General features: G+C 46.4%; 1 protein-coding gene across 1 annotated transcript in view; it reads left to right on the plus strand.

The window, feature by feature from the left end:
* Nucleotides 1–13,504, plus strand: part of CACNA1G (calcium voltage-gated channel subunit alpha1 G) — a 277,783-nt gene that overhangs the window by 149,490 nt on the left and 114,789 nt on the right. The window contains exons 8-9 of the mRNA XM_065415327.1: nt 1,200–2,010; nt 7,275–7,639. Coding sequence (XP_065271399.1) covers nt 1,200–2,010; nt 7,275–7,639 — 1,176 coding nt within the window. The remainder of the gene's footprint in view (nt 1–1,199; nt 2,011–7,274; nt 7,640–13,504) is intronic.

A 13,504-nucleotide genomic window follows, 5' to 3' on the forward strand; every position in this document is an offset into this window, starting at 1 on the left:
GCCCGCCCTGTGAGTGAGTCAGTGTGAGATCTCTACTCTTTGCTGAAATATTAGCCCTTGCCTATGGTGTGTCAGTGTCAGATGTGTCCAGCCTCCACTGCTGCAACATGTTCACACACGCCCACATCCATGGCCATCTCACCCCCACTTTTTGTGTCCTGCCACTGGCTGCCCCCACCTCCTCCTCAATGAGCAGAAACTGCTGCTATTCTCACCTTTAAGCTCCTCCTCTGTATGGCCCTGCCTTACCTTGCGAATGTAATTTCTTCTTGCACGTCCACCCCACCATTTGCTCTGTCAATGACGCCAACCTCCATCGCCTGCTTTTCCCACAAGCACCGTCACACTGTCTCCTGTCCCCTCCCTTATACTGGGGGAAAAACTCCCCAGCAGATTTCACAAAGCTGCCACTTCATCTTCTTTCAGATCCCTGCTTAAAACCCATCTCTGCTGTGATGCCTGCAAACCACCATGATCTGTCTTTGGCTAAACTAGTGACCATGTGCGATTCCTGAGATCGCCCTTACGACTAACACACATGCACGTTGCTTTTTATTCACCCATCCACAATATCCTATCTTAGATTTTGAGCAGCCTGGGGCAGAGACAAGCTGTGTTATTTGTTTGTTCAGTGTCTAGAAGAGCTGTGCGAACAACTGATTGCTTGGTTCAGTGGCCAAACCAAAAAACCGGGGGGAAAACATTATTCTAGTTGACCCAGAACAAAACTTTTCAATTTTTGTAGAGAAATGTAAATGTAGAAAAAAAATGTTTTGCGTCAAGTAAAACCCATTTGGTTCAACTCAAAATGAAATCTCTTGTTTTCAAAGGGTTTTAACTTTTTATACTTTTTTTTTCCAAAATAAAATTGAAGCAAATTTGAAATGCAAGTCATTTTGAATAGAAAAATCAAAATGTTTTGTTGCAACTATTTTTTTTTTCCAGCCAAAACCATTCAGCAAATTCGGCACAACTTTGCAAAATGTTTTGGTAGACCCAAATGTGCATTTATTTATTGGTGGGGGAGGAGGGAGAACGTTTTGTCTGAAAAATGTTGGCCAGCTCTACTGACTAGAACAATGGGTTCTGATCCCTGTTTGGGGTCCTTTGTTTCCATTGTGGTAGCAGCTATCAAGTCATCACACACATACCCCGCCACCCTCTCTCTTGGACTGATGGCATCTTCTGTTCTCCTTTAGGTGGGCTCCTTCTTCATGATCAACCTCTGCTTAGTAGTCATCGCCACCCAGTTCTCTGAGACTAAGCAGCGAGAGAGCCAGCTGATGAAAGAGCAGCGGGTCCGTTACCTATCCAATGCCAGCACGCTGGCCAGTTTTTCGGAGCCGGGTAGCTGCTATGATGAACTTCTCAAATATCTGGTTTACGTTGCCCGTAAGGCCAGCAAACAGGTGGTCAAAGGCTATAGAGAGGCAGGGTTCAAAATGGGTCTCCTCTCCAGCCCGAGGAATAAGAGTGGGGCCGAGAGGCAGCCATGCAAACATCGGCAGAGGAAAAGGTCATCAGTGCATCATCTGATTCACCATCACCACCACCACCACCACCACTACCACCTGGGTAATGGGAACCTGCGGGCACCACACGCCAGCCCTGAGATCAGCGATGTGGAAACCAGCTCACTCCACAATGGCACCAACAGGCTCATGCTCCCTCCCACAACATCTAATCCCCATGCTGCCCCCAATGCTGCTGCCAGCAACACAGAGTCCGTGCACAGCATCTACCATGCAGATTGCCACTTTGAGCCCATCCACTGCAGGTCATCCCTCCCTCAGCCTGGCTTGAGTTTACCAAGCCCAGAGGGGCTCCCCAAGAATGTGGTTGGCAGGAAGGTCTATCCCACCGTACACCCAAGCACCTCCCACGAGATGGTGAAAGAGAAAAACGTAGCAGATTCTACAGTGAACCCTGGAGCCAGCACGCTAACCAACCTTAATATCCCTCCTGGGCCGTACAGCACCATGCACAAGCTCCTGGAGACCCAGAGTACTGGTGAGTGCTGGAGCTGGGGGTCAGCCTTTGGTTGCATTCCAGAAATAAGACCTAAGTCCTAATTCTTTTTTCTTCTCAGTCCACAGTACAGATACAGGAGCTGGCTTTCCAGGTAAGGCCAAGTCAGGATCTTCCCGCCCACAAAATGCATCCCGAGTTCAGAACCTGAGTGGAAGTCTCTGCTTCCCAGCTTTGTGCCAGCAAAGACCTAGGGCAATGGACTATCAGGAAATCTCTGGTTTTTTTGTAAGAATCTGTCTTGCCTGGCTCTTCTCCCCAGTCCCATTGACCACCTCAGATCACAGCATTTCCTAATCAGACTAGAGCTGGGCCCAAGGCGCAAAGCGCAGATCTGGATCTCAACTTGCCCAAAGCGCAGGGGTGTTCTGGCCCATCTTTAGGCAAAACACTGCCCTCAGTGCAGGCTATACTGCCCACTCTTTGGCGTTCGGTTTGGGTTTGGATAGCCGTCTCTCTAGGTGCTTATATTGCTCCCCATTACTGTAGTATCTGAGTGCCTCACAGATTGGAAAGACTTGATCCTCATAACGCGTCCGTGAGTATTGTTATCCCCATTTTACAGAGAGGGAACCGAGGCTCAGAGAGATTCCAGGCCTGATTTTTCAGAGCTTCTGATCACCTACAACTCTAATTCAAGGCAATGACAACTGCCGAGGCTCAGCATGTTTGAAAATCAGGCCCTAAATGACTTGCTCAGAATCTTGCCAGAAGTCTGCAGCAGAGCCAGAAACTGAACCGAGGTCTCCTGAATCCCAGGCTAAGATCGTCTCTGTACGACACTCCTTCCCCCTTTACATCCTGGGGTTTGGGAACATAGTCAAATCTTGTTCAAACTCTCTCAGCCTCTGGGGGCTGGAAGTCCTTCTAGGCGACGCTTTCTGGCATGTCCACTTTGTATCACAGTAAAAAAAAACAAAAAAACCAATGGCCTTTCGCTCTGTTTTAACCTTTCCGGTTCACCCTCCTGACTGGAACCTTGTGTGTGAAGTGGACACGATTTCCCAGCCATTCCAGAACCCGACAAGCGATTTGAGTTGGGCTCTGAAAATGGGCAAAGGTTTTGGGGCAAGGGCGGGAGAGGTTGGTTTTTATTTCACCTAACCTGGATGGTGATATTGTGGCTTTGTCAGGCATGCACTTGCAGATGTACCCTCCCATTCCGCTTGCAGGCAGCTCTGATAGGAGCATATCCTGCCTGTACTGTCAAGCGAAGGAACCCTCTGTCAGCTGGGAGCTGCCCTTGTGAGGAACGATTTGAGAATCATATGTTTAGGGGGAAGCTGGTAATTCTGAAGTATCAGCAAACAGCAGGAGTATGAAAGTAGCTCTCTGGCTGACTCACTGTCTTTAATTACAACGCCTAACGCTCCAGGTTCTGGAGGAGCTGATTACTTTCTGTTAGCACTAATAGCCAAAGGTATAATGAGGTGGTAAGGATCCCTTGGCTGGTGAATATGTCTCACTGTGGGCAGCAGAAAACCACTTAGTATATAAAGGGAAGATACTTGGAGTTATAATGTTTCTGCATGACCCTCTTTAACCTGTTTGGGACATGCAGTATAAGGGTTGGGGGAATCTAAGCAACTGGGGTTTATAAGAGAATAATTCCTGACATAGGGAGATGCTCAGAACAGGTATCAGGCTTTGTTATTTATTTATTTGCTGTAATGCCCGCTATGCGCTTTCTAAACACTTCCAAAGGACAGTTCCTGATCTGGATCCTGCCGCCACAGATCAAGGATAAGAAAAGGAGAGTGGGTAGAGATGAGCAAATAACAGGTTTTTTTTGGTTCCCTGGCGATTCTGAAAAATCAATATGAAATTTCATTGCGGGTCCCATCGAAAACAAAATATTTCAACAGTTTTGGTGAACCAAAACGTTTAAAAAAAAGTTTGTTTTATTTTGTGTCAAACTAAATGTTTCATTCTCCCCACAATGAAATGTTTAATTTCAAAAGGGGGAACTATGCAAAAATGAGGGGGTTAGTTAAACAAAAATTAAAAGGTACAGTGACTAAAGTGAAATCCCTGCAAGCTGCATGGGCGCTTTTTAAAGACACCATAATAGAGGCCCAACTTCAATGTATACCCCAAATTAAGAAACACAGTAAAAGAACTAAAAAAGAGCCACCGTGGCTTAACAACCATGTAAAAGAAGCAGTGAGAGATAAAAAGACTTCCTTTAAAAAGTGGAAGTCAAATCCTAGTGAGGCAAATAGAAAGGAGCATAAACGCTGCCAAATTAAGTGCAAGAATGTAATAAGAAAAGCCAAAGAGGAGTTTGAAGAACGGCTAGCCAAAAACTCCAAAGGTAATAACAAAATGTTTTTTAAGTACATCAGAAGCAGGAAGCCTGCTAAACAACCAGTGGGGCCCCTTGATGATCGAGATACAAAAGGAGCGCTTAAAGACGATAAAGTCATTGCGGAGAAACTAAATGGATTCTTTGCTTCAGTCTTCACGGCTGAGGATGTTAGGGAGATTCCCAAACCTGAGCTGGCTTTTGTAGGTGACAAATCTGAGGAACTGTCACGGATTGAAGTGTCACTAGAGGAGGTTTTGGAATTAATTGATAAACTTAACATTAACAAGTCACCAGGACCAGATGGCATTCACCCAAGAGTTCTGAAAGAACTCAAATGTGAAGTTGCGGAACTGTTAACTAAGGTTTGTAACCTGTCCTTTAAATCAGCTTCTGTACCCAATGACTGGAAGTTAGCTAATGTAACGCCAATATTTAAAAAGGGCTCTAGAGGTGATCCCGGCAATTACAGACCGGTAAGTCTAACGTCTGTACCAGGCAAATTAGTCGAAACAATAGTTAAGAATAAAATTGTCCGACACATAGAAAAACATAAACTGTTGAGCAATAGTCAACATGGTTTCTGTAAAGGGAAATCGTGTCTTACTAATCTATTAGAATTCTTTGAAGGGGTCAACAAACATGTGGACGGGGGGATCCAGTGGACATAGTGTACTTAGATTTCCAGAAAGCCTTTGACAAGGTCCCTCACCAAAGGCTCTTATGTAAATTAAGCTGCCATGGGATAAAAGGGAAGGTCCTTTCATGGATTGAGAACTGGTTAAAAGACAGGGAACAAAGGGTAGGAATTAATGGTAAATTCTCAGAATGGAGAGGGGTAACTAGTGGTGTTCCCCAAGGGTCAGTCCTCGGACCGATCCTATTCAACTTATTCATAAATGATCTGGAGAAAGGGGTAAACAGTGAGGTGGCAAAGTTTGCAGATGATACTAAACTGCTCAAGATAGTTAAGACCAAAGCAGACCGTGAAGAACTTCAAAAAGATCTCACAAAACTAAGTGATTGAGCAACAAAATGGCAAATGAAATTTAATGTGGATAAATGTAAAGTAATGCACATTGGAAAAAATAACCCCAACTATACATACAATATGATGGGGGCTAATTTAGCTACAAAAAGTCAGGAAAAAGATCTTGGAGTCATCGTGGATAGTTCTCTGAAAATGTCCACGCAGTGTGCAGAGGCGGTCAAAAAAGCAAACAGGATGTTAGGAATCATTAAAAAGGGAATAGAGAATAAGACTGAGAATATATTATTGCCCTTGTATAAATCGATGGTACGCCCTCATCTCGAATACTGCGTACAGATGTGGTCTCCTCATCTCAAAAAAGATATACTGGCACTAGAAAAGGCTCAGAAAAGGGCAACTAAAATGATTAAGGGTTTGGAACGGGTCCCATCTGAGGAGAGATTAAAGAGGCTAGGACTCTTCAGCTTGGAAAAGAGGAGACTAAGGGGGGATATGATAGAGGTCTATAAAATCATGAGTGATGTGGAGAAAGTGGATAAGGAAAAGTTATTTACTTATTCCCATAATACAAGAACTAGGGGTCATCAAATGAAATTAATAGGCAGCAGGTTTAAAACAAATAAAAGGAAGTTCTTCTTCACACAGCGCACAGTCAACTTGTGGAACTCCTTACCTGAGGAGGTTGTGAAGGCTAGGACTATAACAGAGTTTAAAAGAGAACTGGATAAATTCATGGTGGTGAAGTCCATTAATGGCTATTAGCCAGGACGGGTAAGGAATGGTGTCCCTAGCCTCTGTCTGTCAGCGGGTGGAGATGGATGGCAGGAGAGAGATCACTTGATCATTGCCTGTTAGGTTCACTCCCTCTGGGGCACCTGGCATTGGCCACTGTCGGTAGACAGGATACTGGGCTAGATGGACCTTTGGTCTGACCCAGTACGGCCTTTCTTATGTTCTTATGTTTCGTTTCAATTCCATGCCCAGTTTGGGCTTTTTTTCAATAAATGTGAAGAAAATTTCAAACTGAAAAGACCAAATGTTTCAACATTTTTGGAATTTTTGTTGTTTTTTGACACAAACTGGGCAAAACTGACACGGATTCATGATATGTTCCGGTGTCACTGATTTTGCATGTTTTGGCCGACAGATGCGGTTGGAACTGGGAATTAATAATATTAGCGAGAAAGCAGAGTGGCGCTGGGATCTGGAAGAAGCTCTGAGCTTTTATGGATGCGTAGGGTGCTGGCTTGTCCCCAGCCCACAAAGGACCCCTTGCCACACCCAGAGTCTCTTTTCCAGGCAGTTTTATTTCTCAAATATAGGCAAAAACCCCACAAACACAAGTCCTCCGCCCAGCCAGGGCTATAGCTCCCAGGGGAGTTTCCCCTTTGCCTCTCTCAATTCCTCCTGCTTTAGGGCCTATGGCAGGATTCTCCTGTGCTCTGTTCACTGAGCACTGTGTCCCAGGGCTCTCTCTCTGGAGACCCTTTCCCCTCAGCAGGTTCCCACTGCTCCCCTCCCAGGGGACAACAGCAGCCACTCCCAGGGAACTTCCTGCTGCTCCTGCTCCCACTACCCAGGTCTCCTGTCTGGCCTGTCTCCCTGGTCTCAGGCAGTATGCAATGAGCACTCTCTGCCCCTTTTCGGACTAACTCTCAGCCTGACTCGCCTTCTCTGATAGCCCAGCTGGGGATCAGCTGACTAGCCACAGCTGCCCTGGCCTTTTCCCTCTTAAAAGGCCAGTGCTGTGACAAGGAGCAAGAGACTATAACTTCTGTCGGGCCTTCATGCAGGCTTAGGGACCAAGCAGACTCCTGTTAGCCTGTATAAGGAGGAGCTAGACAGAGTGAGTCACATGGTAATAAAATGAATGAGTTCCCTTCATTTGAACCCTTAGCTTCCCTGATCCAGGGAACAGACTCCTCTTACCTCGGCTTATTTGTGTTTTAGGTGCCTGTCAAAGTTCTTGCAAGATTTCTAGCCAGTGTGGCAAACTGGACAGTGGTTCCTGCAACCCAGACAGCTGCCCCTACTGCATCAAGACTCAGGCTCGTGACTTGGAGCTCACGGACAATGAGACGGCGGACTCGGACAGCGAGGGGGTGTATGAATTCACCCAGGACGCCCACTACAGCGACCAGAGGGACCCTCAGCGAGGGAAAACCAGGGGCAGGAAAACCAGCCAAATCCTGGCTTTCTGGAAAGTGGTTTGTGACACATTCCGGAAGATCGTGGACAGCAAGTACTTTGGCCGGGGGATCATGATTGCCATTCTGATCAACACCCTCAGCATGGGGATTGAGTACCACGAGCAGGTGAGCGGGGCCCATTCTGTGTTGTACAGAGGCTAGCTAGACACTCCCTGGAGGGAAAGGGCTCAGCATGGAGACTTCATTAGCACACTCTTCTCCTGCTCTCATAGGCTTGCGGAGGGGATTTTTTTTTTTACCATGAGCCGCGTGATTAGCCTTGACCCCTGCTTAGTTGCTTGCCAGGCCTGGCTATGTTTTTACCAATTGCTGTTCAATGGTGCTTCCTTTTTGCGTTAGTGAGTGTTGGAGCCCTGGTTTGGTGAGGGGCATAGGGAGCCTTTTGCCTCTGTGTTGCTGGTTTTGAATTCAGCCCAGGCTGGTGGACATAAAAGCTGACCCCATGTGATGGCTGTTTGGGGGCCTACATGAAATGAAGCTGATGGGAATTAGGCCATGTCACAGTGAGGAGGTGTCCTCATTGAAAAAAACCCAAACCAATCCCCAAACCAGCACCCAATAATGCTCTTGTTGGCTGTCTCAGTAAGAGGCTGTGTATTTCATGGGCCACGAAGGCTGAACTACCTCCTATCCTTAGTGGTGGCTTCTCCCGGTCAGACCCATTGGCAGGACAGTATGGCAAATCTCAGTCTGCTTCTCCTGTAACTGGACTGTGCCTGCAGAGAGAACTCCGGGGCCTGTCGATCTGGCACCATTCATCTGTGCTTATCACGTTAGGTCTGGTACGCAATATTGTCCCAATCTAATGCTTACTCCTAAACCTCTGCACTGATCAGGCCTGGTAGCGCTCCATTCCCATGGTGAATCTCTGCTTTGTGGGTAACTTCCACACAGGCATTGTAGCCCTGAGAGTCAGTGGCAGCTCCTCCTACCGAAAACCTCCCTAGGACATTCAGAACTGCTTGGATGGAAAGGGCAAGAGGCTTGTGGCCTGACTCTCATTTACAGTCAATATAAAGGGGCCTTACTGAAAGTGAACAACAGGCCCTTGGATTTGGGGATTTTAGTTCTCTTGCAGCATGCTCCACTTCCCTTTTTTAGATCATGACTTTGGCTCTTCCTCAGACCAATAGTGATGGAGGATCCGTACTACAGTATCTCACAGCAGTTTGGTGGCCTCAACCAACCTTCCTGGTGGATACATCACAAAAAACCCAGGGATGAGTCCAAGCCATAAAGTTCCAGTGCAGACGTCCCGCAAAGTCTGGAGTGCTTGGATCTGGGGCTTTGGATCAGGCCCATCCCAGCTAGTACCCCTTGCTGGCAATCTCAACCAAGAGGCCAAAGGCTGAGCTAACTGGAGGTGCTCCCACTGGCAGGGCCATGCGCTGATGCTTGCATTGCTTGTGCTGTTCCTGTCCAGGGAACTAGCAGAGAGCCTCAGTTTTAGTCCAGCGCGGCAATCCCAGCAATGTTGCCCAGGGCCAACAGACTTTGGGGTTCACGCAGCAAGGGTCAGCGCCACTGCAGGCATGAAAGAAGGTTTTATTCCCACTTCCCTAGAGAAGTCGGCTCATAACGAATGCTCCTGTCTCTCCAATGGATGCTGTGGCAACTATCCTGTGAATCCAAAGTAGACTAATTTTGGAATCTCTAACCCATTGTCTCATACACCCTAGTCCCTGAGGGCAAGAGGCTTCTGTCCATGATACACATATCTAGTCCCCATAGCTAGTCTTTAAGAGGAGAAGATGCTGCCATGTTCTTCTCCTCTGGTACACTGAGGTCCCAGGTTTCAAAGGGATCTTCACTCAGTCTCTGGTTTTTCACCCCAAGTGATGTAGCTGCAAACAATGTAATGCCTAGTTTGGTGGGTGCATTGTATGTCACGTAGACATCTAAGCACCTGATATCACCTCTTCTGAAAATTGGGCCCTGATTGTATTACCCAGGGGCATGTGCACACAGGCCGGGCCGTTGGGTTATTGTGGGTGAGTTCTGTGTTGACTTTTGGTAGAAGAGCTTAGCTGGCTCTGTGCGTACGCCTGGTAAAACCCTTGTTACTGCAGGTCTCTCATTAGACAAGTTGCTGGAGGAATATACGGTAACCAACAGCCCTCCACTGATACAGGACTGAGAGATGTGTTCTGATAGCGAGGCCCTTTCCATTTATTCCTCTAACCAGTGATGCACAGGAAGTTTCCAGGACATCAGAACTGGGTAGAACAATTCCTGTCCTATGGCCAGTGTTTTCTGGGAACTCCCCTGCATTTTGAGCCTTTATTGTTTACTTTTCTCTTTTTCTGACATGTTTCTTATTTGTATAGTCACTTGCAGTTGGATGCAAAGGCATTTCTTCCATTGTTTATAGCTCCCCGTGTCAGCACGGTAGTTGGGAACTGAGCAGACATAATTCCAGATTCCAGTGTCCTCCTGTGGTATTAACGCATCAGTGACTAAACATTAGGAAGACTCAGACCCACTCAGTGTACTAAATGTGTCCCTTCAAACCAGCACATTCTTTCTGAAGTCTTAATACAATATGGCTGGCTAAGCTTTGTTTTCAGTATGTATTAAATGGAGATGCACTCTGCAGTCCTACAGGTAGGATTAGTCTCATGCTGTTTCACCTTCAATTGGTGACGTACTGGAATATTTCTGTACCGCTGGGAGAGAAAGTGTCTGATGGTGTTGGAAATTCGTCATTCTTTTATTAATATCTGGGGATTGTTTCTTAAAAGCCTGAGGGGAAAAATAAAGAAGAGGATGGAAAGTTCCTATTTCCCATTTTGATAGATGAACATAAGAACGGCCATACTGGGTCAGACCAATGGTCCATCTACCCCAGTATCTTGTCTTCTGACAGTGGCCAATGCCAGGTGCTTCAGAGGGAATGGACAACAGGTAATCATCAAGTGATCCATCCCCTGTTGCCCATTCCCAGCTTCGGGCAAACGGAGGCTAGGGACACCATCCCTGCCCATCCTCTAATAGCCATTGATGGACCTATCCTCCATGAACTTATCTAGTTGTTTTTTGAACCCCATTATAGTCTTGGCCTTCACAACATCCTCTGGCAAAGAGTTCTACAGCTTGACTATGCGTTGTGTGAAGAAATACTTCCTTTTGTTTGTTTCAAACCTGCTGCCTATTAATTTCATTTGGTGACCCCTAGTTCTTGTGTTATCAGAAGGAATAAATAACACTTCCTTATGTACTTTCTCTGCACCAGTCATGATTTTATAGACCTCTATCATATCCCCCCTTAGTCGTCACTTTTCCAAGCTGAAAAATCCCAGTCTTATTAATCTCTCATATGGAAGCAGTTCCATACCTCTAATCATTTTTGTTGCCCTTTTTTGAACCTTTTGCAATTAAAGGTAGAGACAGAAATGTTGTCTATATATAAATCTATTATTTTGGCCTTGTTCCATTGGAAACAGCTAAGGGCTGACTCACCAAGTTCGGTGCCCATGGTAAGTTGCACCTTTAAAATGTGCCGTTTTTGTGTGTGCAACAGAGTGCCTGCACAAATTTGGCACCCTCCTCTGGAACGTTTCCCTCTCTAAAGCTCTTCCGGTACCTTGAATGTGCCGTTTTATTTTTAGTGCTGCTGGAGATGCTGCTTAATCCAAACAATAGATCCCTGGCCCTGAGGAAAGGAAGAGCCCAGGAAAGCTACTTCTGTTATAGCAGCACATGGGAAGCTCCTGTAGTCTCATCCTCACTGAAACTATGTTGGACCGAAAGCAGCATGGAAATGCCGGGTACTCTGAGACCTCATTCAGGCAAGACCACCACTGCTCTTACACACGTTTAGAGGAAGTGCAAGCATCATCCGGGGAGGGCTGCCAGTTTGTTCCTTCCCATATCTGCCCCCAGGAGGTCCCAGCCATTCATCCCTCCTTTCCTTTGTCCCATTAAAAACAGTTGACATTCCCAGCACCAGTGTTGTGACTCTGAGGAGCTACCACTGTCAAAGGACACCACAGGGGAGCATGAACAGCCCTATGGGCTCTGAGACAATGTTGAAAACACCATAGGCTGGTAGATGGGGCCCAAAGGATTATGAGGGGAAAGAGGTGGTAAATTATGGGTAATGAGATGAAGTTGGTAGGTAAGGGAGGGACCCCAGGGGCTGTGAGTGGAAGATTCTTTAGATGGCTTTTTGAAACTACTTCTGTTCCCATTTCCTTTCTTCCAGGCACTTGGTATGAATAGTGAATCATGTTTTTATTAGTTCATCCGATTAAAGTGGTGGCAGAGAGCAAAGAGGTGTTTTTCTGTAAACTCAGGAGGCTTATACACTGCAGTTTCATAATCTGACAGTTATGAGACTGGGAATTAGGACAGAGAAATGCTGGCCCAGGTCTTTCTGCAGAGATTATAAACAGTGAAACATGTGATTTTTCTTTTACAAAGTGAGATTTACAGCCTTCGCCTGAAAGTGCAAGTGATCGACCTCACCAAATTTATCTTCATTGGCTGATTGTTTGAAAAGAAATGAGGGGGCTTTAAGAGTACTTGACTTTATGAGTTTCTATATTAAGCTCGCTTGCTTATTTAATGAATATTTATGGCATGGGCTTTTCACACATCCAGTCCTGGGTGAGCCAGGCTATATTAGGCTAAATTCTCTCAGGACATATTTTATGGTGCTGCCTCAAAAGAATGGCACTTAGAGGAGGGGGAACGGACACACTAATTACCAGGATTACTAGAGCGAGAGGATGGCCCAGGGGTTAGGGCACTGATTTGGGACTTGGAAGGTCCTATTCTGCCTCAGAAATCCCAGGCGACCTTCAGCAAGTGAGTTACAAAGGTTGCATTGACATTTGAGCTGGGCTGTGTGATTCCCAGCTTCCACAGACACACCCGTGCTAGCTGTGCCCACAGGTACGTACTCGGGTGGCTAACCCAACCCACCACCTGTGCTGCCGCGGGGATGTGGCTATTTTTAGGCACTAGCGCAAGCAGAGCTAGCATGGCTATGTCTATGGGAACTGGGAAACACACCTCAGATGTAGACATACCCGTAGACTTTCGGTGCTTCGCTTCCCCATTGGTAAAATGAGGATATTCCAATACTGAGCTGCTTTAAAAATCTGTTTTGCTGAGGCTAGGTCTACACTACCCGCCTGAATCGGCGGGTAGAAATCGATCTCTTGGGGATCGACTTATCGCGTCTGGTCAGGACGTGACAATCGATCCCCGAATCGACGCGCTTACTCCACCAGCGGAGGTGGGAGTAAGCGCCGTCGACTGGGAGCCGCGGCAGTCGATTTTGCCGCCGTCCTCACAACAGGGTAAGTCGGATCTGATACGTCGAATTCAGCTACGCTATTCGCGTAGCTGAATTTGCGTATCTTAAATCGACCCCCCCCGTAGTGTAGATGTAGCCTAAATCAGTTTTTAAATGAAATAGAAAATTTCCCCAGTGTAAACAGGCCCTTAGACTGTCACTCACCAACTTGCATTTTCCCCCTGCACATTACCTCTGAATTTGTACACCCCCCCCATCTCTGTGAGTGAATAGGAATCTAAGCTAGTGTCATTTGAAGGTCAGGGGACCAGAAAAGAGGAGAATTGCAAAGAAACCAACGTGAGGATGTAATTTAAAGTGGCCTGCACCCTACTTTTACTCATGCCATCACACAGCTCCACAGCCTGTAAATTGTAACTAAGACTCCCTTACACTCTGTGTGGTAGGTGGCGTAAGGAACAACAGGGAGTTGAGCTGAGATTAAGGGAACCAAGTTACTGTGCACATGTAATGCACCACAGAGCAGAGAAAGGAGTCCAGGAGTTCTAAATCCAAGGCCTCCCCATTTGCTAACCACTTCAACGGACCTTGTAAGTTAGCTAGTGCTGGGGGAGGTGGGTGTTACATTTTAAAATATGTTAGTGTTTTGTGCTTAAGAACCTAGGCTTTCAGTAATGTCTTTTTCTGAAATGACCCATCTGAGTGAT

Source organism: Emys orbicularis, chromosome 13 (assembly GCF_028017835.1).
Source record: "Emys orbicularis isolate rEmyOrb1 chromosome 13, rEmyOrb1.hap1, whole genome shotgun sequence".
NCBI lineage: Eukaryota > Metazoa > Chordata > Testudines > Emydidae > Emys > Emys orbicularis.